The following is a 24,549-nucleotide window of genomic DNA, read 5'->3' as shown; positions in this document are numbered from 1 at the left end:
AGAGTTTAGCAGATCTCAACTTTAATACTGGTTTAATGGATAGAAAATCATTCAAACCGGGGGGTTTATTACATTCTAAAACTATCTGCCAGTACAATTCTTTGTATTCCAGTTTATCCTCCCACATACCACCCCTAATGTCCTTGGGTACAGAATCCAAGGTAAAAAAGAAAAATACCGCCTTGGAACAAGTTAACTGGTGTCTATACAGTGCATTGTTAGTATTGTTTTTTTAATTTCATACATGCAGGGGCGGCCCGTGCTATTGGACTGCTTGACTGCAGCCCCCCACACACACAGCTGTAAAACAAAGAAATTAAAAGAAAATTAAAGAAAAGAAAATTAAAAAAAAATTCAAAACCAGACTGCTGCTGAGACACAGATTGGAGCATGCACAGACTGTTTCAACAGCAGTCCGGACTGGGAAACATGTCAGAGCAAGATCCCAGAAGTCTATGCAGTACAACTGCAATAGACTGTCTGAGAAACTCACTGGGAAACCTCATCAGAGTCGGACTGCAAGGTCAGCAGTCTGGAGTTTGCTGCAGTCTCATCGGGAAGATCTCGCGATTTGGAGCTGGACGGGCAGGGTCTCGTGTGAAAACATGGATGGATTTATGTGTTTTGCAGCTACTGATGGATTTATGTGAGTGGGCGGGTATGAAGGGAGTTTTGCAGCTACGGATTTGTGTGGACGGACGGGGAGTTTACAGGTAAGGGGTGTGTGTGTGTGTCTGTGTGAAAATGCCCCAGTTGCTGTATACTGGTAGCTAGACTCATGGTGGTGTGGTAGGGAATACCTCAGGCTTGAACCCTGTACCTTGTATGCAGGAGTTAAAGACCTGAATTCCCTACCCACCACCATTTGTAAAAACAAATAGCAGATTTTTGCCTCATATTTGATCTGATCTGTTCCTCATAATATCTGTGGTTTCTAAATATTGCAATGCTTGATATTTGATGCTGCAGTGGTAGCATTGATGCCTCACAGCTGTAGGATCTCGGGTTTGATTCTTGGCTGGGGTGCCTTCTTTGTGGGGTCTGCATCTTCTCCCTGTGTTTGTGTGGGTTTGCTTTTGTGTCCTCCCATGTTACAAAGACATGTCTGCATTATTTCTTCCTGGGCCTCTGCTGAAAATCGTTTTTTGTTGTTAAATAAAATTGACAGGCATTTGAATTTCAGACTTCAGGTTTCTGAATGTTGAACTCCTTACATATTTGATGGTGCAGTGGTAGCATTGTTGCCTCACAACTATAGGTTTTCTGGTTTGATTCTTGGCTGGGGTGCCTTCTGTGTGGAGTCTGCATCTTATCCCTGTGTTTGTGTGGATTTGCTCTAGTGTCCTGCCATTTTACAAAGACATGTGTCTGCAGTATTTCTCCCTGGGCCTCTGCTAAAAATTGTTTTTGTTCCGTCAGAAGTAAAATTGACAGGCATTTGAATTTCAGACTTCATATTCTTCAGAAAATACATAGTAACACAACCCAAGTTTATAAGATTCATATTTGAAATCTGTCCTTATTTTTGGGACTGTATTACCCCATTATTGGCTTTGTCCAGGTTTTTTGTGCTAAGGTTGACAGCTATGGCAAGAACTGAATTCACTGAATATGTTTGAGGGCTGTATTCCCTCATTACTGGGTTTGTCCAGGTGTTTTGTGCTAAGAGGTTGACAGCTATGGTGAGAACTGAATTCATTAAATGATAGCCATTTAAGTTTCATTCTTCCGCTCTTTCACAAAGCAGCCGATTAGACGTAGTGGTATGTTGCTCTGACTGTTTTGCACAGGGACCTTGGCAGTAAAATGTATCGTGGTAACACAGCATTTTTCTTTCAAAAAGCAGGTGATTTGGCATAGTGGTATGTTGCTCTGACTGTTTTGCACAGGGGCATTGGTAGTAAAATGTATGGTGGTAACAGCATTTTTCTTTCACAAAGCAGCTGATTTGGCAAAGTGGTATGTTGCTCTGACTCTTTTGCACAGAGACCTTGGCAGTAAAATGTATGGTGGTAACACAGCATTTTATTCTAGCAACTTTCCAAGATTATACAAGCAATGTTTAATGTGTCCCTGGTTTTTGGGGTTTTGACCCCCCCCCCACAATAAATTTGGCTTTTTCCAGATTTCTTGTGCTGCGAAGTTGAGATGCAGTTGAGCATTGAGTAGATTTTACAAGGAGCTGAGGGATGCAGGGGAAGATAAGTTTAGTACTGCTTATGCTAAGTTAGCTTGCATTGTTAATAGCACAACAGGTTGTGTACTTGCTTTTGATACAGAAGGTTGTTGGTTCTACTCCCACAAGGGGTGAATGCTGCCATACTGAAAAAGTTAAGATACTAACTATGAGCCTGTTATCAGTTTGCCATCCATTTCCTATTGCAATATTACTAGCTTATCATTTTTAATGTAATATAGGCAATTTATTCCTCAGGGGCATCAGACACTTTTTCGATGAAACCATGAAATATAAAGGTGTCTGCTAGCAGCAACCTCTTCATTAGTTACAGATTTATTTAATGTGGAATTATTTAGAGGACGTTTTTACTTCAGAGATTGTGCATATTTACTGATAATGGTGGACTGCAGAATTGTGTATATTTACTGATAATGGTGTTTTGTAGAATTGTGCATATTTACTGATAATGGTGGACTGTAGAATTGTGCACATTTACTGATAATGGTGGACTGTAGAATTGTGCACATTTACTGATAATGGTGGACTGTAGAATTGTGCACATTTACTGATAATGTTGGACTGTAGAATTGTGCATATTTACTGATAATGGTGGATTGTAGAAGTTTGAGTAGACATGATGGAAATGTTCTGAACTGGGCAGTTTTGTCATTATGGGTGCATGCATTTTGTTCCATTGTTTACTGGAAAGATGTTCTGAATTGGGCAGTTTTGTCATTATTGGTGCATGGGTTTTGTTTCATAGTTTACTGGAAAAATGTTCAAAACAATAGGAAGGTGTATCAAAGAGCACATGTATGTTTCATATGCAAGGGGCCTATGATTTGAAAACAGCCCAGAATTAATCTTTATCTGCCACTGGTAAAATGTATTTTCTTTGAATGTGGGTTTCAATGCTGTTTCAATGAATGTGAGTTTCAAGGGCAGAGAAGTTTTAATGCTAAGTTTTTTTTAGCAGATTTCTTAGTGTTTGTGAAATGCAAAATAAAACTTTCAAATGAAGTCCAAATCATCATAGAAGTAAATTGGTATGCACATTAGTATTTATGGCAAATGGAGTGAAACAGCCAAGTAATGGATCATTGGAATGGCTGCAGGGGGAGGCTCCATTCGACCATGGTTTTGTGAGGGGGAAGGGCGGCAAACTTAAAGACAGCCCCAGCTGAACTATACCTCCCAACTGTCCAGATTTTTAAAGAATGAATAGATTTTTGCTTCTTATTTTTGGTTTGTTCCTCATAAAATTTGTGGTTTTCTGGCAAATCATTTAGGAATCAAGTCACTAAATAATGACACACTAGTTTCAGACTTCATAACCTTCAGAAAAATGCATGCTAAAGTAAGACCTGTTGTTCTATCAACTGTCTCAGTTTATACAAGAGCAATTTTTAGTACTGTTTATATGTTCCCCCAATATATTTGGCCTTGTCCAGATTTATTGCATTAACAGGTTGAGGTACATGCAAATAAATTGCTTTTATAGAATTAGGCATAGCCAAACCTCTCAACTGTCCCTGATTTTGACTCAAAATGTTGCTCTGCCCCCCAATAACCCCTCCGCAAAATAGCAATTTTGGAAGAAAACATGGAGGGTCTACAATTAAGAAATAACTGTAATAATCAGAGTTATAGATTACTTTTATTTCAGAAATGCATGTAGATTCTTTTATTTTGTCAGCTGCTCAAGTTAGCAGTACTAATATTAAAGTGTCCCTTCTTTGACAGGTTCATAGCTGTATCGTGTGGCTATTTTATATTTTGACATCACATTTTTGGTCCATTTTTCATAAAATTGTGTTTTTTTGGGCAAATTAGTGACAAATCATTAAAGACTGAAGTTAGAAAATAATGACACACATTTGAGTTTAAGATTTCATACCATTCAGAAAATTCATACTAATGCAAGACCTATTCTATTATCTTTCTAAGTTTATAAGAGCAATATTTAAAAATTGTCCTTATTTTTGGGCCTTTGTCCCACTTCTTTGTATGGCTTTGTCCAGATTTCTTGCTCTGAGGTTGAGAGGTATGACAAATGTGTCAGGGCCATCACAGTCAGCCAGAGACATTTCAAATTGTGACATACTTGTTGCACCCCACTCCCCCATGTAGTGACTCTGGATGTATCGAAGCAAGGCAAGGAGTAGTTATGCAGTGTAAATGTGCAGAGTATCCCCCCCCCATCCAAAGTAGACACAAGTACTAGAGTGGCTTTTCATCTGTCTTTGATTTTTGCAGAATGGTCTGGTTTCTGTCATATATTTTGTACTGCTGATTTATGCTTATTACTCAAAGTGCCTGTTGCTCTGTGTTTAAGTAGCAATACTTTAATGACCATCGGTTAAGCTTGGCTGAGATCGTAAGATGCAAGTAAGCTTTAATAAGCATACTGTTAAAGAATTGCCAACATTGAATGCCTTTCTGTTGTTGTCATGTAGAGAATACTTAACTAGATAAAGTATACGCCTTGGGTATTGAAATGCATACGACAGTATTTGTAATAAAGGACAGGATTACATTATTTTAAGAAGCTCATTACACTTGGAGACTTCCAGTCATCTCTGCAGGCTTTACCCGTAAACTAAACAGAATGCCAATCGTGTGGTCCATAACCTGTACAGTAATCCTTTTAAGCAATGTATCTTGAGCTTATTTCTTGTTTGCTTTTCATTTTTTACTTTGATCATGTTTTCCCCATGAAACAAGTAGATAGATGTCAGGCAGCAGGTCTTTTTTTGGATAAGAAACATTTTTACAAGTGGGGGCATCAGAGATTTCTACTTTCAGCATGTTACTTGGTACTTTAATAAAGCTGAATATAAATTATAATTAGAACTGCAGTGCAAGAAGTGGTTTGAGTTGAGTGCTGCTTGTTTTTCTTATACTTGATTTTGACTGGCATTCCATTAATGTATTTAAAAAGTAATTTAATTTTTCATGCCTCACAACCTTTTTGTTTCCATCTAGATATTAAGCAAGCTGTCATGCAGCCAATGCATTGAAATATTTTTATTCTTCTACACTTCATTTTGTCTTGATTGGACTCTCATAATGACGGTTTGGCACCCAGGGCAGTGTATTTAGTTCGTTTTTGTGGTTTTGAGCATAGCTCCTCCCCTTTCTCATTGGTCCCACCCCCTCAGCTCTCTCCTGCAGCCCCCTTTGATTTGAAGTCACCAGCTGCCACTGCATACATGTGTTCATAAATCCGACACTTCAGTTTTCTTTCTGTTTTCCCCACATAGAAAGAGGTGCATTGGTCACATATAGCCTAATATACTACACCATAACTGTTACAATTAAAAGTTCCCCTACTAGTAAGGAATTTATTCCTGGCTTCTAAAAAGACCTGACTTTTATTAACTATCCAAGGACACCGGGAACAAAAAACACATTTATAGGTTCCCAACCCTCGAGGACCTATACTTTTGAGCTTGGGACCACCAAATTCAAAAATCTGTTTAAAGTTGGTGTCCTTACGATAAATGAATTTTAAAAGGGTTTGCTTGTTGAGGGGTAAATCTGTAATTTGGGCAAACCTAGACCATTCTCTGGAAATCATATCCTTAATGGGTCCGGAGTCACCCAAATAATCCAATATGTATGCCCTATCCCAATTGTTGGGATTATTATTCCCAGAATCTTCAGTAGAGGAGGGTGGGTTTTGTCCCAAAATAGGGGCAAATCTATCCAGTCTTGCTTTGACCACCCCTTCTAAAACTTCCTCCAGCAAGGACTTAGGGTAACCCCTATCCACCAACATACTAAGCACATGATTCACATTCCTTTAAAAATTCTTGGTCATCAGAGGTCATTCTACTAACCCTTACCAGTTGCCCCTTTACTAAGTTTTTCTTCTGAAAATAAGGATGGGCACTCCTAAAATGAAGGTAAGAGTTAGAGAAAGTTTTCTTACGGTGTATGCTGGAGGAAAACCCTTGATCAACTTTCCTAAGTGTAATATCAAGAAAGGACAATTGTTCAACATTAATCTCTAAAGTAAAATCAAGGAAGTTAGTTGTTCCCTTCACAAAAATCAAGAAATTCATAAAATCAGGTGCAGGTAGTTAATCTTGACAATTCTGAGCACTCCTTGACAAAGGAAAAGCAAAATTTAAAAGGTACAATGGCAAGCAGTTCAGTGAAAAAAAATTAAGTCTGAAATCATGGAAAATGAATGAGGCAACAAACTCCCTAACAGCCTTAATACTTTAATGCAGTTAATAATGTACAATTCAGTTTTATTTAAAGATGGCCAGTGCACCTTTTAATCGATAAAAGTTAATGGTTTTCTGAAAGCATAAACAAGCTGATTTTTCATCTCTAAAAGGTGGCGAGAGATGACTCACAGTAAACAGTGCAGATGGGAGCACAGGCTGTAGCATGCACTTTAGCATAGATTACCTTAATTTTAGGTTAGGTAATGCCAGGTATAGACAGACAAGTGCAGCAATCAGTCTGAGCAATTGTTCCCTTCTGGAGGGATGACAGCAAAGAAAGTGCTGCATTTGTTGTTCAGAGGAGATGCAAATAGGTCACAGCATGGCTGGCCCCAGCAACAGAAAATAACTTCTGCCACTTTTGCGTTGAGACACCACTCCTTGTCTGCACTCCTTGTCTGCTAACAATGTATATACTAGGGAAATCCAGTATGTTATCAGAAATCAATTTTGTCTCTTGGGGAGGACCACATGCCTTGAACAGTCTTTCCCAAGAAATGCCCCCTCCACCTGATCTGGGAAGTGTCCGTAGTCACGATGGCCTTGGGCTGAGGAAGGATGAATGGATGACCTTGTTAATATCTGATCCGAGTGAATCCACCAACGGTACTTTTTGCATGCCTGAAGTATGCAGATTTTGGTGGACATAACTTGGTATAAAATGGACCACTGGGTTGCCAACACCCACTGAAGGATTCTCAAATGGTGTCTTATTAGTGGTAGTAGTACAACTGCTGCGGACATCGATCCCAGGGTCTAATATGTTTCAGGCTGGCAATACTGACTTCCAGAGTATCCCTCTGATTTGAATACGAATGGTTTGAACCCTTGGTAATGGGAGGGATTCTGTCATTAATGTGTTGAAAATGACCCCCGTTAATTTGAATGCCTGAGATGGCTGAAGCTGAGATTTGTTGTGGTTGATTGTAATGGCTACAATGGAACAAATCTGAAGCAGATATCAAGCTGCTATCAGCATATGCTTAGTTGAGGAGGTTAGGAGCTAGTCATTTAGATATGGAAACACCCAGAATCCCTGCAGCCTGAAGTAAGCTGCTATTACTGCTATGCATTTGGTAAACCCTGGGGCTTGCGGTCCTGCATTTGGTAAACACCCTGGAGATTGTGGAGAGGCCCAAGGGCAGTGCTCTGAATTGGTAATGACTGGTTCCAAGGCAGAACCATAAATATCTCCTGAATTGTCTGTTCATTTTTATGGGACAGCACGCATCCTGGAGATCTACTGAGCACATCCAATCATCTGCATGCAGGAAAGGCAATACGGACTGAACTGTGAACATCTGGAACTTGGTATGCTGAACTGATTTGTTCAGATTGCAGAGATCCAAAATTGGTCTGTAGTCTCCGGTTTACCTTGGCACTAAAGAATCTTGAGTAAGTTTTAGATCCTTTCTCATCTGGGGGAACCTCTTGGATGACTCTTTTCTAACAGTTTTTGAATTTCTGAAGCTGCTGTTTTCCTCTGACTGGGTGGAATGTTGGGAATTTGTTCTGTAGCAGTGGCAGTAGGGAAAAGGGAATTATACAGCCTCTGGAAATAATCCTCTGCACCCAAGCATCTTTTGTTATATCTAGCCAGGCTCCCTGGTGCCTCCAGGTGTGGGCAATCAGGCCTCTTTTCATGAGTACTGATGCTGTCTCAGAAAAAGAATTTCTGGGTCCCTGGTTTTCCAGGCCTCCTCTGGCATGGGGCTGGCGTCTACCACTTGAGCTCCCCCTCTGCCCCTGGGGGAACTTTCTCCATGTGGATCATGGAAGGGACCCTAGGATTTCCTGTACCACATCTTTTGACCACCTTGTTAATTCCTGGGAAAGGTCCGAGGGGTTGTAAAACATACTCCCACAGCAGACAGGGTCTTACCATCTTTCCCACACCTGGATAGTGTATCTTTCACTTTAGGGCTGAATAACAAGCTTCCGTCAAAAGGAGCATTGAGGAATGATGACTTGAAGGGCTCTGCAAAGTCACACAGATGCATCCAGACATGCCTCCTGATGTAAATGCCCGAACCTGCCGTTCTTGAGGCCCCTTCAGCTGCATGTGAGATAAGCCTCAGAAGAATTACAGATAGCAACCCTGCAGTCTAACTGTGAAGCAACAGAAACCTTGGCAGTGCTATTCCCTGAAAGGGATTTTGAGAGTTATTTGATCAAATCACTCTAATCTGGTAAAATGAGTCAAGTAATTCAGGGACCTGAGAGCAAAGGTCGCTTGATGCACACACACACACACACACACACACACACTCTCATCTTGAACCTGTCCAGCATCCTAGACTCCCTGTTAGGGGGACAAACCTGAAGAACATAGTTACGAGAGTTTTTTCTTGGTTGCAGCCGCCATGACCATATCATCCACTGGTATGTCTTTGTTCCAAAGTTCTCTTCCCCTTCGGTGGTGCCAGGATCCTATCTGGTCTCTTGAGGATCTACAGAATCTGGCTCCTTCCATGGCCATTGAGAGATGAAATCAATTAACTCATCTGAGGGAGGTGTCACCCAGGAAGTAGATGGGCCAGTACCAAATGCCTCCAGCAATACAGATTCCTCTTGAGAAGGGTTGTCTGTAGACCATTCACCCCTCTGTTTCAAAATCGCTAAAATGTCTCCAAAGTCAGGGGGTGATCCTGCGGACCTTTCCCCCTTATCAAAATCAGAATCATCTATCACTAACTCCTGAGAGGAATCCAAGTGCCTCCTCTTGCACTTCCTCTTCCTAGGGAGTTCTTTGGTGGGATGCTCTGGAGAAGTATCAGAAAAAAAATATGTCCTGTGGGGTCAAACTGGAGACTTTGACCTGGCTGTCCCTGCAGAGTAGAAAGCCAAGGTTGTGGACAAAGACATCTGAGAAACAAAATGAAGATCCGGGGGGGCATCTGAAGTCTGGAAGAGAACACTCTACCACATCGAAGGCAGAATGTTCTTGGGAGAAGGAAACAGTCTGTGCCAAGAAGGCACGACTGGATCAACTGTTCCCTCCAACCCAAAGATGTTGTACCTGAATCAGGAGTTTATGCAGAGCTATTGAATGCAGAGGCTCCGAGGGGCAGAGACAGCTCCAACATCTTTGTCAGATAGGAGGGGTTACAGTGGACTCCCAAGCTTTGGGTCAGAGAGTAGTCCAAGCGTCAAAACACAGTCAGAGCTGGCGTGCTCAGACAAGACATCGGATCCAAAGAAAGGATCTTCGTATCCAAAATAGATGTTTCCAGGAGTCTCTGATCCAAGGACTCCAAAACCAACGGACGGATTGGAGAAAGAGTCAGAATTAGTGAGGTTATACGAGCAGAGATCGCTGGACCTACTGGGGTAGGAGCTTGGAGAACTCCCAACTGAATTTGTGTCAAAAGAAACTTCATTCTGTCCACATCCACTTCGGTGAGACTTCTGGACAAACTGGAAGAGGCAAAGGAGGGAGATCTGTCTCTTTCCAAGAAAGGTGATGGGAGCCTAGAGGGAACTGGATCCATACACTATGCACATCTTGTTCTTGGGTAGATGTCTGGAGTCTGCATGGGCTGGATCCGAAGAGATGGATCTGGTGAAGTTGATGGATCAGAGGATTTCTGTGTTGGATGCAAAGTTTTCCAAATCTTCTTCCGAGGCTCTAACGTTAGATCCGAAGAAGATTCAGAACAGCTAGGATGCTCAGAGGGCCTATTTTTTGCCTTTTTCTTGTGCCTGGAGGTTTGACCTGCAGTTAATTAACTCTCCAAAGGCTAATGGAAGAAAGCCTTTGAGAATCAATTTATTTTTTTCGGTCTAGGAGAGCCCTTGGATTAAAGCCTTTACATATGGAGGATGAATGGAGAAAATGCTCTGGTCCCAAGCAATCTTGTGTCCACATTTGCTGCATTTTTTTAAACCCTGATGGTTTATTTGCCATGATAACATCCAAGTACAGAACCACACCAGGAAGATAAAATTAAGCAGAGAGAAGTGCTAACTACACACACACAAAAAATACAATACAGCTAACAGCAATGGTATATAGAAAATACCAACAAACAGTAATAGAAAGAGAAATTACCAACTATGGCAATTAGAATTACTCAAAAGTGAGTAAGAGAAACACCAAAACTAGAAGAGTAGAAATACAGATAAACGGTAAGGAGAGAAAAAAATAGCAAAATTACCAGCGATGGTAATTAAAAAAACTACCAGCATTAAGTACAAAGTTAAAGGGAAGAAAACTACAAGATCGAAAAAAGAAAATGAGTAACTTATCTTATTCACACAAGAAACAAACTCAAGAGCTGTAGACCACATCCGTTCACAATGGTGGCAAATAAGATCTGGGGAATGAGGGGGACTGCTGCATTATGGGTAAGGAAGGAGCTTGGAGCTTGTAGTATCCATGAGCTGTGAAACAGCATCTGAGACTGAACGGAGGATCAGATCCAAACCCATATGTCAAGGAATGCATGAAAATTGACATCAGATCATGTATTTTGGTAGTGTACTAAGTTTTAATGTCATGAGTAGCTGCAACCTACACTGTTACTTACACTGCTCTAACCAGAAAAACTTATCTTGGATAGGACATCAACCTGTCACTGCACACCTGCACATAGAAAGTACAGTTGTGTACCTACCATAAATGTAGATGTTAGAGTGTATTCACTGTTGCAGTCATTACTCTTGGGTTATCCTGCTGGCAGGCTACCTGCAGTCGGCCTGAATTCCAAAGTCCTGGTCCGGCGTCGGTTGCTGTCACCTCTTCCTGACGTCAATGCGCCAGGGGTATAAAAGATGCAGCAGACACCATTTTCTTCAGTTTTTCTTGCCTCAGATGTCAGGTGCCCCAAAAGGGTAGGCTAAATATATAATGCCAATAAACATTCATGCAGTAAAGAAACATTTCCTTCATCTACAAGCAAATACACCTCATAGGTTGTATAGAATAGAGAAGTACAGATAAACCCCAGCAAAAGAAAGGGGGATGGAGGGAGGGTGACCTGGACTGCAATAGTGAATACACTCAAACATCTACATTTATGGTAGGTACACAACTCTACTTATGTTCATCGTGTTTCACTGTTGCAGTCATTACTCTTGGGTTGAATCCCAAAGCTGAGGATGGGTGGCTGGGCTAAATAGGATTAGGAGAGGCTATGAGGCCCTGCAGAACTGCAGTGGCAAAGCCTGCTCTGGATTTAGAGTTAAGAGGTAAGTGGTAGCGCTTTGTAAAAGTGTGCAATGAACTCCAAGTTGCAGCCTCTAAGATGTCTTTGGTTGGTACTCCTCTGAGGAAGGCTGCTGAAGTGGCTGCTGCTCTGATAGAATGAGGCCTAATGCCCTTAGGCACTGATATGCCATGCTGAGAATAGCAGAAACGGATGCAATGGGCTATCCATTTAGAAATAGTCTGTTTTGAGATGGCCTTTCCTTGTGATCCTGCAGCGTATGACACTAAAAGTTGTTCAGTCTTTCTGAAAGCTTTAGTTCTGTCCAAGTAGAAGCATAGCTGCCTGTGTATGTCCAAAGAATGCAGAATTTTCTCACCCTTGTTCTTTGGGTTTGGATAAAAGGTAGGCAAGTGAATGGTTTGGTTGAGGGCCACACTGGACACCACCTTAGGCATAAATGTTGGGTTTGTCCTCAGAGAAACCCTGTCTGGATGACAAATTATAAAAGGTTCCACAGCCATGAATGCTTGTAACTCCAAGACTCATCTTGCAGAGGTTACTGCTAGGAGCAGAGCTGTTTTCCAGGATAAGAATTTTATATCAGCTGTTGAGGCTGGCTCAAAAAAGGAGGCAGTGTGAGTTTCTCCAAGACATAATTGAGGTCCCATGCTGGAATTGGTGCTTTCCTTGGAGGCCTGATGTTTTTGGCCCCTCTGAGGTACTGTCTTATTAAAGGATGAGAAAAGATAGGTGGTTCCGTATTGTAATGGGCTGAAATGGCAGAGGCATGAATCTTAATTGATGAAAAGGAAAGGCCTTTGTCCAGCATCTCAGTTGGGTATTGTAAAATCTGAGGGATATTTGGTACATACGTGTCAATGCCTTGTTCCAAGCACAGAATCTCTTCTATTTTTCTGCATAAGATTTTCTGGTACTGGGCCTCCTGGCCTCCAATATAACATCCAAAACAGCTTTTGAAAGAGGAGTGTTCTGAATGGCTACATTATCTGCCATGCTGCCAGATTTAAGGTCCTGAGTTGGCTGTGCAGGTTCTGATTGTTTTGTTGGGTCAGCAAGTGAGAAGTTTGAGGCAATATCCATGCTCGACCTTGAGACAAGCTCTTTAGGAATGGGTACCAGTGCTGGTGTGGCCAGTCCGGTGCAATCAGTATCATTTTTGGCTTCTCTTGTCTGACCTTTAGGAGTACCCTGGGAAGAAGAGGCAGTGGAGGAAAGGCATATACTGTTAGATTTTTCCAGCTGAAGGATAGGGCGTCCACTCTCCATGCTTGTTTGTGATAAATCCTTGTGCAAAATCTCTGTAATTGGCAGTTGTGAGGGGAGGCAAACAGATCTAGGTCTGGGCCATCCCCATTCCCTTGTTATCATGCTGAAGACTTGTGGATCCAGTTTCCACTCATGGGGATCCATGAGGTTTCTGCTTAGCTCATCTGCCAGAGTATTTGTTTTTCCTGGCAGGAATTGTGCTTGCAGGTGAACTTGATAAGTCAATGCTGTGTCCCATAAGGTCATTGCTCGTCCGCAGAGGGGGTAGGAATGTGTGCCTCCCTGCTTGTTTATGTACCACATGACCGTAGTATTGTCCGTTTTTAATCAGTAACTGTCCTGGATGAAGTAGATCCTTGAAAGCTGTCAGGGCATTCTGAACAGCTAGCATCTCTTTTTGAGTGATGTGAAAATGCATCTGGCTTGCAGGCCATGTGCCCTGAATACATTTTCCTGCCATATGGGCCCCTCAGGCATAATCTGATGCATCCGTTGTCAGCGTCTGTCTGGCTGTAGGTAAAGTGAATGGCAGACCCTTGTTGTGGTGCCAGGCCTGTACCCACCATCGAAACTCCTGTTGCAGGCAGGGAATGAGGGTAATTACTGTCTCCAGGCTGTGGCAATGCGGAGTCCAAACACTTTTTAGATACCATTGTAGTTAGTTTCCTCATATGCAGTCTGGCATATGGAATTAGCAGAATGCAGGATGCCATGAAGCCCAAGGCCTGCAGGATTTTCCTTGCAGATAACTGGGTCTTTGTTGCCAACTTTTTGAAGTAAGAAGTCAGTTGCCTTTGTCTGGCGTGAGATAAGCCATCTGGGCAGTTGTATTTAAGCTTGCACCCAGGAATATTATCTCGAGAGGGTACTGGTTTAGATTTCTTTTCATTTACTGTGTACCCTAGGCAAATTAGTAATCTTTTTACAAATGCCAGATGCTTCAGAAGAATGTCTTTGTTCTCTGCTTGAATAAGGCAGTCATCCAAGTAGGGATACATTTGAATTCCTCTTAGTCTGCAAAATGCAATTACTGGTGCCAGGCATTTTGTGAAGACCCTGGGCGCAGAACATAAACCAAAGGGCAGTGCAGAGAATTGGTAGTGCATTGAGCCAGCTATGAATCTGAGGTATCTTCTGCAAGATTGTCTGATTGGGACATGCAGGTATGCCTCTTAGGTCCAAAGTTACGAGCCAAGCCTTCTTGCCCAGCATGGGCAGTAGCTGCTGTAGAGTCAACATCTTGAATTTTGGAACCTCCAGAAACGTGTTTAGTATAGACAGGTCCAGTATTGGTCTCCAGGTTTCTGTATTCAGGGCACATGGCCTGCAAGCCAGACGCATTTTCACATCACTCAAAAAGAGATGCTAGCTGTTCAGAATGCCCTGACAGCTTTCAAGGATCTACTTCATCCAGAACAGTTACTGATTAAAAACGGACAATACTACGGTCATGTGGTACATAAGCAGGGAGGCACACATTCCTACCCCCTCTGCAGACGAGCAATGACCTTATGGGACACAGCATTGACTTATCAAGTTCACCTGCAAGCACAATTCCTGCCAGGAAAAACAAATACTCTGGCAGATGAGCTAAGCAGAAACCTCATGGATCCCCAAGAGTGGAAACTGGATCCACAAGTCTTCAGCATGATAACAAGGGAATGGGGATGGCCCAACTTTCTGGGCACTAAGAAAAGTCTGGAGTAAAATCCTTGCCCCTGCTCTTGTTGTGGTACTTGTTGAATGGTCCTCATTGTCCAGGAGGGCTGTAATTTGCTTTTGTGCCTCTGCCCACTGATTGTGTGGCAGGTCTGGCATACCTTTTGCCCTTGGTAGGGTGTGAAAATGGAACCTGTAGCCTTGGGACACTATGTTCAAGACCCATTTGTCTTGGGTAATCATTTGCCAATTTAGTGAAAAAAAGTGCTAGTTTTCACCCCAAGGGGGCTGCCAAAAGAAAAGTGCTTGGATCTGGCAGAGGGAAGTCATTGGGACCGTTTCCTGTAAGGTTGCAATTTGTCTTCTCCGCTTTTGGAGGTAGGAGCACCCCACTGTTTAGGCCTGTACGAGCCCTGGGGCAGAGATCTGCCTCTGGGACATCTGTATCTGCCTCTTTGTGGCCTGTCTGACACTGAAAAGGACCAATTTTTGGAAGGCCAGTTCCTGCTAAATCTGGGTGGCTGTACCTGTAAAAAATCCTTAACTGTCTGCATGGATTTCGCTTTATCCTCAATTTTCTTCAACACCTCTTCTGCTTTAGCACCAAACAAAGTATCATGCTGTAATGGAGCATCTAATAATTTTGCTTTAACATGATCAGGCAGATTCTGTTCCTTTAACCAAGCATGCTTCTAATAACAGAACCTGTAACAGCGGCCCTGCAAGAGGCCTCCAGTGAATCATAACCACATTGCAAAGTATGCTTTCCCACTTGTTCAGCTGCATGCAATAAATCCTGCATTTCCTTGTTCTCGAAATTCGGATTTGAAAATCTCAGGAGTCGGCCGACCGACACTTGTGAACTGCTTTTGCTTCGGGCACCTCTAGGCAAGAAAGACTGAAGAAAATGGCGTTGGCTGCAGCTTTTATACCCCTGGAGCACTGACGTCAGGGAAGAGGTGACAGCAACCGACACCGGACCAGGACTTTGGAATTCAGGCCAACTGCAGGTAGCCTGCCAGCAGAATAACCCAAGAGTAATGATTGCAACAGTGAAACACGATGAACATCACACCTATTTAACTAAGATTGCATTTCCTCTATAGCATGTCTTTGGAATGTTGGAGTACCTTGGTGAAAACCTATATGGACACAGGCAGGAAGTACAGACTCCCCATACAAAACACATCTGCCACAAACTGAGTTGCAGAACGCATTCTGAGAAAGCAACACTAACCACATCACCACACTTTTCTGCAATCATACCAGTTGTCTAGACTAACTGAATAGCAGTAACTGTCAAAACTATTAAAACTACATTAAGATCAGGAATTTGTGGTTTCAACTATGTCCCGCAATAAAACTTACACATATCCTCAAGTTTAACTTATGAACCATTAAACAAAACGAAGCAGGCCATGAAGAAATGAAATTTAAAGGAATGGCACTAAGTGCCAGAGGGCAAATTGTGCTCCATTCCTGAACTTTCATGACAGTAAAGAGCAAGAAATGTTCTTTGGGAGTTATGGTGTGCCACCTTTGTACTGACTCTGTAAATGTGCATTTTCAGACAAACTGCACAGCAAGCTATTAAAAATTAAATTGCTTATACCTGAGCATGAAAATTGGAAATGGTGGTTGTTTCAATATCCTTCTTTCCTAGGATTTCCATTTTTACTGGAGTGTTTGGGTAATTAAATGCAAAATAATCTAGAAAATCTGGCAGATATGCAGCTGCACCATGGACTATTGCTAACGAGTAGCAAGATGCATTTTTCTCATTTTCTTTGAATGTTAAATTAAGAAATTCATCAGCAAATCCTTCCACATCTTCAGGAGACAAAAATGACAGTTCATCCATATAAGCATGTAGTACGGAAGCCCCACCATTTATCTGCTGCTCCTCATGCAGAAAACGACTATACTTGGTACCAGTCTGTAAGATTTTACTGCGTATGCAATATTCTTCATGGGACATGAATGGCATCTGCACAGTCTTGGGTATACTGCACTGGTCCATGTCTAGATTCAATCGACAAAGTTTTTCTTCCTTGAGATACCTAAAAGATTCATCATCAAGTTCAGACTCAATAAGCTTGCTGGAGTGATCGTCCTGAAGAATATCATGAAAGATGCGAGTTAACCCAGCACACGCAGTCTGTACTTCTTTGTTATACATTTTAAGCCGCTTCCCTCTCACATTCTCTCGGTGTTTCTTTTTCTTCTTCTTTTTCATCTTTTTGAGGAGATACTCATCAGTACACTGAGAATTGCAGTTTTCATCAAGCGTTTCTAAGAATAAAAGAAAAGAAACAAAAAAGTGTTAGCACTGCTTTCACTGTCTTCTGCAACATGCTTTAAATACTTGACAGCAATAGACAAAATGAGCTTTTGCTTAATGTCACTGACCAAAGCTCTTCAATAAACTTGAAACAATTATTGGTTAACCAGAGAGACACTAAAAATAAAGTTCATTCAAAAAAATCCATCTGCAATGCAGTGGTACTAATATGCTAAAAGGTGTTCACTCAGTTATAAAATTCCAGGTACTTATTCCTCACTGCAGTAATTAGACAATGCAAGATTATGGTGTACATGTTTAGAAACAAAGTAAAAGAACTGAACTCCAGATGAAAACCTATATGGTGTACACAGTCAATATCTCGAATGAAGGGATAGAGAATAGTTTAAGTACAGATGTGTACACTTAGCATAAATATAGATGTTGGAGTGTATTCACTGTTGCAGTCATCACACTTGGGTTATCTGCCTGCAGGTAGCCCTCAGTCGGCCCGCATACCACAGTCTTAGGATTTCTGCATCGGATGCTGTCGATTCTTACATGACGGGTTGTCAGGGGTATAAAACGGGCAGCAGATACCATTACATCAGTTTTTCTTGCCCCAAATGTCAGGAGCCCCCAAATAAGAAACTAGTATATGGTGGGGAACACTACCAGTAAAGTAAATACCAATAAGAACGGTCATAGAGGCGCGAGATAGAAAGATAGAGAAAACCAGGGGGCTGGAGGGAGGGGAAACCAGGACTGCAACAGTGAATACACTCTAACACCTTCATTTATGGTAAGTGTACACAACTGTACTTAGTTCTTAGTGTTTCATTGTTGCAGTATTCACAGTTGGGTCGATTCCCAAAGCTGAGGAAGGGTGGAGGCAGTCAAAAGTGTTAGGGCTAGCTAGCAGGCCTTGTAAGACTGCTGTAGCAAATCCAGGTCTGTATTTAGAAAAAATAGGTAAGTGGTAATGCGTGGTGAAGGTGTGTACAGAACTCCAGGTTGCACCTTCCAGGATGTCCCTGGTAGGGACCTCCCAGAGAAATGCCACAGAGGTGGAAGTAGCCCTAGTGGAATGTGATCTGATCCCCAGTGGGGTAGGTTTTCCATGGTGCTTGTAGCAGAAATGGATGTAGTGTGCTATCCATTTGGAAATGGTTTGTTTTGAAATGGCCTTGCCCTCTGCCCTTGTAGCAAAGCTGACTAGCAGCTGGTCAGATTTTCTGAAAGGTTTAGTCCTGTCAAGGTAGAACCAGAGCTGTATGTGCACGTCCAAGGAATGCAGGATCCTCTCCCCTTTATTCTGAGGGTTAGGAAAGAAGGTTGGCAAATGGATGGATTGGTTTACAGCCACACTGGACACCACTTTAGGCATAAAGGATGGGTTAGTCCCGAGGGAAACCCTATCAGCATGAAAAATAATAAAGGGTTCCACAGCCATTATTGCCCGCAACTCAGACACTCTTCTTGCTGAACTTATGACTAAAAGCAAGGCTGTTTTCCAAGAGAGGAATTTTAACTCTACTAAAGCAGCAGGTTCAAAAAGGGGGAAGCGTGAGCTTTTTCAATAAAAAGTTAAGGTCCCATTCAAGAGTGGTTGCTCTCCTAGGGGGTCTTATGTTGTTAGCCCCTCTCAGGAACTGTGTGATGTAAGGGTGAGAAAATAAGAGGTAGCAGAGGCATGAATCTTAATGGAGAAGGCTAGCCCTCTGTGGAGTAGCTCTGCCAGGTAATCCATGATTAGAGGTAAGGACGGCACTACTGTGCCCTTTCCTTGAGGCCGATTTCAAGAACAAATTTTTTTCCACTTTTCAGCATAGGATTTCCTAGTACTAGGCCTTCTGGCTTCAAGAATGACCTCCAGCACCTGTTTGCTAAGGGTTGCTGGTGGTGTATTCAAGGGATAAGCCAGGCTACAAGGTTTAAGGTTTGCAACTGTGGATGCAAAATCTGTCCCTCCTGCTGAGACGGCAGGGTAGGAGTCTGGTGAAGGTGCCAGGGTGGCACTGTTGTCAGACTGCGTAAGAGTGGGTACCAGTGCTGGCATGGCAAGTCTGGAGCAATAAGAATTGCCCTTGGCCTGTCCTGTTTTATCTTGAGTAGTACTTTTGAGAGGAGGGGCAGAGGGGGAAAGGCATACATTGAAAGGTTTTCCCATTAGAAGGATAGGGCGTCCAATCTTCCAGGCCCTGCTGTGAGGGTTCCTGGTGTAGAATTTGCTCAACTGGTGGTTCTCGGGGGAGGCAGAAAGGTCCACCTCCAGTGTCCCCCACCTCTGGTTTAGACAGCTGAAGGTGTTGGGCTCCAATTTCCACTCATGTGGGTCTAGGAGATTTCTGCTTAGGTTGTCTGACGATGAATTTTGTTTGCCTGGCAGGAATTGAGCTTTCAGATGCACTTGGTTGCTCAAGGCTGTGTTCCACAGGGCCATGGCTAACCTGCAGAGTGGGTAAGAATGGGTTCCCCATGCTTGTTTATGTACCACATAACTGTGGTGCTGTGTTTTTATAAGCAGCTGTCCTGAAAGGATTAGGTATTTTAAGGCTGTCAGAGCATTCTGTGCAGCTAGCAACGCTTTTTGATTGATGTGCAGGAGAATTTGGCCTGGGCTCCAGTGGCCCTGAATGCATTTGCCTGACATGCGAGCCCCCCCCATGCATAGTCTGATGCGTCTGTTGCCAGGGTTTGGGCAGTGATGGGTAGAGTGAAAAGCGGTCCCTTGTTGTGCTTGCATGCAAGCAGTCCCTTGTTGTGCTTGCATGCTTCTGCCCTCCAAAGGAACTCTGCACTTAGACAAGGTATGATTGGAATGACTGTTTCCAGGTCCTGAGAATGTTGGCACCAAAGACTTAAGTACCACTGAAGTTTCCTCAGATGCAGTCGTGCATATGGAATTAGCAGAATGCATAGGGCCATGAACCCTAGGGCTTGCAGTATTTTTCTTGCAGAGAGCTGGGTTCTGTTGGCCATTTGTTTGTAGTAGTTCAGATAGACCTCTTCTTCTGAAGTGAGAAATGCCATCTGGGAAGTTGTGTCCAAGCTTGCTCCCAGGAATACAATCTTTTGACTGGGCACCAGTTATGATTTCTTTTCATTGATGGTGTACCCCAATGAAGTCAGAAGGCTTTTTAAAAATGCCAGGTGCTGAAGCAGCAATTCCTGACTGTCCGCCTGAATTAGACAATCGTCCAAGTATGGGAAAATTTGGATATTTCTCTGCCTGCAGTATGCAACGGCTGCAGCCAGGCACTTTGTGAATACTCTTGGCGCAGTAGATAAGCCAAAGGGAAGTGCAGAGAACTGATGGTGCCCTGAAGCATAGATATTTCCTGCAAGACTCCCTTATGGGGATATGCAGATAAGCTTCTTTTACGTATAGTGTGACTAACCAGGCATCCTTGGCTAGCATAGGGAGAAGCTGTTGCAGGGTAAGCATCTTGAGTTTTGGGACCACCAGAAAGGTGTTGGGAATGGACAGATCCAGGATTGGGCACCAAGAGCCCTCTTCTGGGCACCAGGAAAAGTCTGGAGTAGAAACCCTGCCCCCTTTGCTCTACTGGAACAGGTTGAATAGCTCTGATATTGAGCAGGGAAAGTACTTGCTTTTGAGCCTCTGCTCAATGGCTTGGAGGAAGGTCTGGAAACCTGCTTGGCATTGGCAGTGAATGGAAGTAGAATCTGTACTCCTGGGATACAATACTTAGGACCCTAATGAACATTCAGTTTTGTATGAAGGGCAAGTTTTCCTCCTAGGGGCACAATTAATTGGGCAGGGCTGAGAAGGATATTAGAAAAGTCATTGTGAAGTTTTTCCATAAGGGGGCGGCTTACCACTCCCTGTTTCTGAGGTGGGAGCACTCCATTGTTTAGATCTCTGTATACCCTGAGACTGTAGTCTGGGTGGCCTGTTTCCTCTGGGTTTGGTCTGAGAAGACCTGGAAGGGGCTAGAAAGGACCAGTTTTTAGAAGGCCAATGCTACTGAATCTAGGTAGATACACTTGTAAGAATTCTTTAACAGTTTGCATAGATTTAGCTTTTTCTTCCATCTTTTTAAGAACCTCTTCTGCTTTGGTGCCAAACAGTCCATATTTAAAAGAGTGTCTAGTAATCTGGATTTGACATGATCTGGCAATGTTTGTTCCTTCAGTCAAGCATGCCTTCTCAGTACAGACCCAGTGACTGCAGCCCTGCAAGATGCTTCTAGGGCATCAAAGTCACACTGCAAAGTATGCTTACTAACGGGTTTGCAGAATGCATTAACTCTTGTAAATCTTTATTTTCTGCACAATCTGAAGTAACACCATTTTTTGTTCAATTAGTTCCACAATATGTTGCTGGTACTTCAACATGTGAAACTGGCAATTCAATGCCCTGCTGGCAAGAGTTGCAGAGGTATATACTTTCTTACCCCATCTGTCTAAAGCTCTGGAACCCGTCTGGTAGGGGTTTTGGCTGTAGTAGCCTTAATACCTTTAGGTCCCTGGGAAATGTTCTCTGGATCCGCATTAGGATTCTTAAAGAGAAATTTGTGAGAATCAGGTACTCCGTAGTACCGGTCAGGTTTCCTAGGGGCCAGGGGTAAAAGTGTCTGGAGTAAGACTGGATTCCACGAAGACATCATCTACAACATCCAGGACAGGGGGTATAGCTAGAGGCCTGTGCTGAGGCAACTCCTCGGAGTCTCTTTTTTGGACTGAGGGTAGTCCTGGCATTCCCAACGGAAATGCTCTCAAAGTATGTAAGGTTTCACCAAAAGAAAAATCCTCTGGAAGGGAGGCAGAGGGAATATATTCCTCTGCATCTGAATCCTCATAGGTTAAGTCAAGTCCTGATAATCAGAAGGGTCAGAGTCATCGGACTCCTGGTCTGTAGAATCAGAATGAAACTCAATTCTTTGTCTCTTAGCAGGGGAAGTCTGGCTTCCCCTAATTAGGGTAATAATGTCTTCAGCCATTCTAAGTATTTGTTTTTGTGGCATGGGAGCTTGAGCATGTGCTTTGGTTGTCAGTTTTCTAGGTGTAGTGCGTACTCTGGGCCTAAGAAACCTAGTAGTTTTAGCTAAAAACAAACAAAGTCGTCCGTTTAATTCAAACATCGGTAGGTTGGAAAACACCCTCAGAAGCTGGTGCCTGCACAGCGGCTCCGGACCCATCCAAAGTAGAAACATCCTCAGGTTCCATAGTCGAAGAAGCATCTCACGGCATACCGGACTCCGAATCTGTAGAAGCAGGCATCAGGGGCAGCAAAGGCGCCTCGCTGAGTACCAGCGGATTGGTGACTAGCTTAACGGAAGCATCGTCGGCAGTTTTGGACCTATGCGGTCTGTCTTCATCTTTACATTTTCAGAAGATCAGTAGTCGGATGGCTCATCGAAACCATTTTGGAATACGGAGAACTAGAGCGAAAGAATTTAGTGAGAAAGCTATCCAGAAGATAAATGGTTCGGGTGTTAAACAAGGCACAAAACAGACAGCGAGGGACGTCGTGGTCTGGGCCTAAACAGGTGATGCAGTAAGAATGAAAATCTCTGAGAGGTATTTGCTTTCCACAAGCAAGACAATTGTTAACTTTTTCTGACATCGGTTAAAGCAAGAAAAAAGTTTCCCCAACAGGGTACTTTGCTTTAGAAGACTTCAGGTTTGAAACTCGAAAAACAAAAATTTCAGGTAACGGTCGACCAGCACTTGTGAACTGCTTTTGCTTCGGGCTCCTCCTCTGCAAGAAAGACTGATATAATGGCATCAGCTGCCTGTTTTATACCCCTGATAACCTGACATCATGGAAGAAGCAACAGCATCCGACACAGAAACCTTAAGATTCTGGTATTCGGGCTGACTGAGGGCTACCTGCAAGCAGATAACCCAAGTGTGATGACCGCAACAGTGAAACACGAAGAACATCTTACCATAACCTTAGATTTCCTTCTCTTCCATGTTGCAGTATTCGTAACAGTAGGGAGATGGCTGTCTGCAGCACCGGTCATCCGGCCAGTACACCAAAGTCTTAGGAAAGGGGGGTATGTGCGATGTAGCATGTCAGATCCATAAAAAGACGTTGGTTATATATGTGACATCTGCACACACCCAACTCAGAACTGACTGCTAGTACCCCTGGGATGCTAGAGAAAGGGAAGCTTTCCAGACCCACATATACCACCAGTCAAGGAGGTATCTATACCTTAGAGCCATGTAGCAACTGTTGTTTTGTCCCGTGTGGATGCAAGGAACCAAAAACCCCAAACAGGAAAGGATAAAACAATAAAAAGAGGGGGAAGGAGGGGGGAGTGAATACTGCAACATGGAAGAGAAGGACATCTAAGGTTATTGTAAGTTCTTACAACACTATTCTAGGTCCTTCTATTCTCATGTTGCAGTATTCATAACCATAGAGAGAGTACCAAAGCTTTATATAGGAGGTAGACTGGGGGACAGGGTCAATGACCTGGTAAACCCAGTCCTGGCTCTAGAAATCAAGTCATGCTTGGTGAAAGTATGAATAGAAAACCAAGTGGTCAACACCCCTGAAAAAGGCTATTGAAGATGCAGGTGCTGTAGTAGAATGAGCTCTCACATCGGAGTTCAACTCTTTTCCATGAAATGAACAGCAGAGAGACTGCCTTAGAAATCCATGAGGCAACTGTCTATTTTGACATTGCTTTCCCACAGGCCCTAAGGTGAAAGGGGACAAAAGGTTGGTCAGGCTTTCTGATGGATTTGGTCTTGCCCAGGTAATACCTCAGTTGTCTATGAACATACAGGGAATGCAGGGTTCTGAGGATTTTTGAGGTTGAGGGGAAAAAACGGGTAAATTAATTAGTCTAATTCACGAAGAGCTCATTAATCACCTTAGGCATGAAGGAAGGATTGATCCTGAGGGAGACCCTATCTCTATGGATGACAAGGTAAGAAGGAGAGGACATAAGGGCTTGGATTTCAGAGACCTGCCTGGTGGATGTAAGGGCCACCAGCAGTACTGTTTTCCCAAGTACATAGTTAAAGTGATGCTGAAAGGGCTGGCTCAAAAGGGAGGTAGTGAGTTTTTCTAGCACAAAATTAAGATTCCAGGATGGAGTGATAGGTCTATGTGGGGGTCTGATATAGAGAAAGTACAGTTTTGTACCTACCATAAATGCAGATGTCCGATAGGTATGCATCTGCAGTCATCACATATGGGTTGTCCTGCCTCAGGCAGCCCTTCGGTCGGCCGGATTCCAAAGTCTGGGTCCGGCGTCAGCTGATGTCGCCCTCTCCCCGACGTCAGAGCGTCTGGGGTATAAAAGCGTCAGTCGACGCCAACTTCCTCAGTTTTTTTTGCCCCAGATGCCAGGTGCCCTCTAAGGAAGGCTAAATTTGGAGAAATGCAATAGATTTATATATATATATATATATATATATATATATATATATATATATATTTATGGTAGGTACTACTATGTCCTTCAAGGATGCATCTGCAGTCATCACATATGGGTAGAATACCATAGCCAATCTGGGGGTGGAGGATCTATGTAAAGGATGGTGTAGCTAAAATGCCCCGCAGGACTGCCGTAGCAAAGCCTGCTCTGGATCTGGAGTATAGAGGTAAGTTGTAATGCTTGGAAAATGTATGCACGGAGCTCCATGTAGCAGCTTCTAAAATGTCCTTGGTAGCCACCCCTCTTAAGAAGGCTGTGGAGGTGGGCTGTGGCTCTGGTCGAATGAGGTCTAATGATAGCTGGCACAGTTTTTCCATGAAAGGAGTAA

At 43.0% G+C, this 24,549-nt stretch overlaps 1 protein-coding gene across 1 annotated transcript in view; it reads right to left on the bottom strand.

Moving 5' to 3' along the window:
• The window catches only part of RSBN1 (round spermatid basic protein 1), a 457,685-nt gene that overhangs the window by 374,351 nt on the left and 58,785 nt on the right, over positions 1–24,549 (bottom strand). The window contains exon 2 of the mRNA XM_044076988.1: positions 16,126–16,805. Coding sequence (XP_043932923.1) covers positions 16,126–16,805 — 680 coding nt within the window. The remainder of the gene's footprint in view (positions 1–16,125; positions 16,806–24,549) is intronic.

Source organism: Protopterus annectens, chromosome 7.part0 (assembly GCF_019279795.1).
Source record: "Protopterus annectens isolate FY-2018-M chromosome 7.part0, PAN1.0, whole genome shotgun sequence".
Classification (NCBI taxonomy): domain Eukaryota; kingdom Metazoa; phylum Chordata; order Ceratodontiformes; family Protopteridae; genus Protopterus; species Protopterus annectens.
The sequence above is the reverse complement of the archived record's forward strand: the minus strand, read 5'-3'. Positions and strand labels throughout refer to the sequence as shown.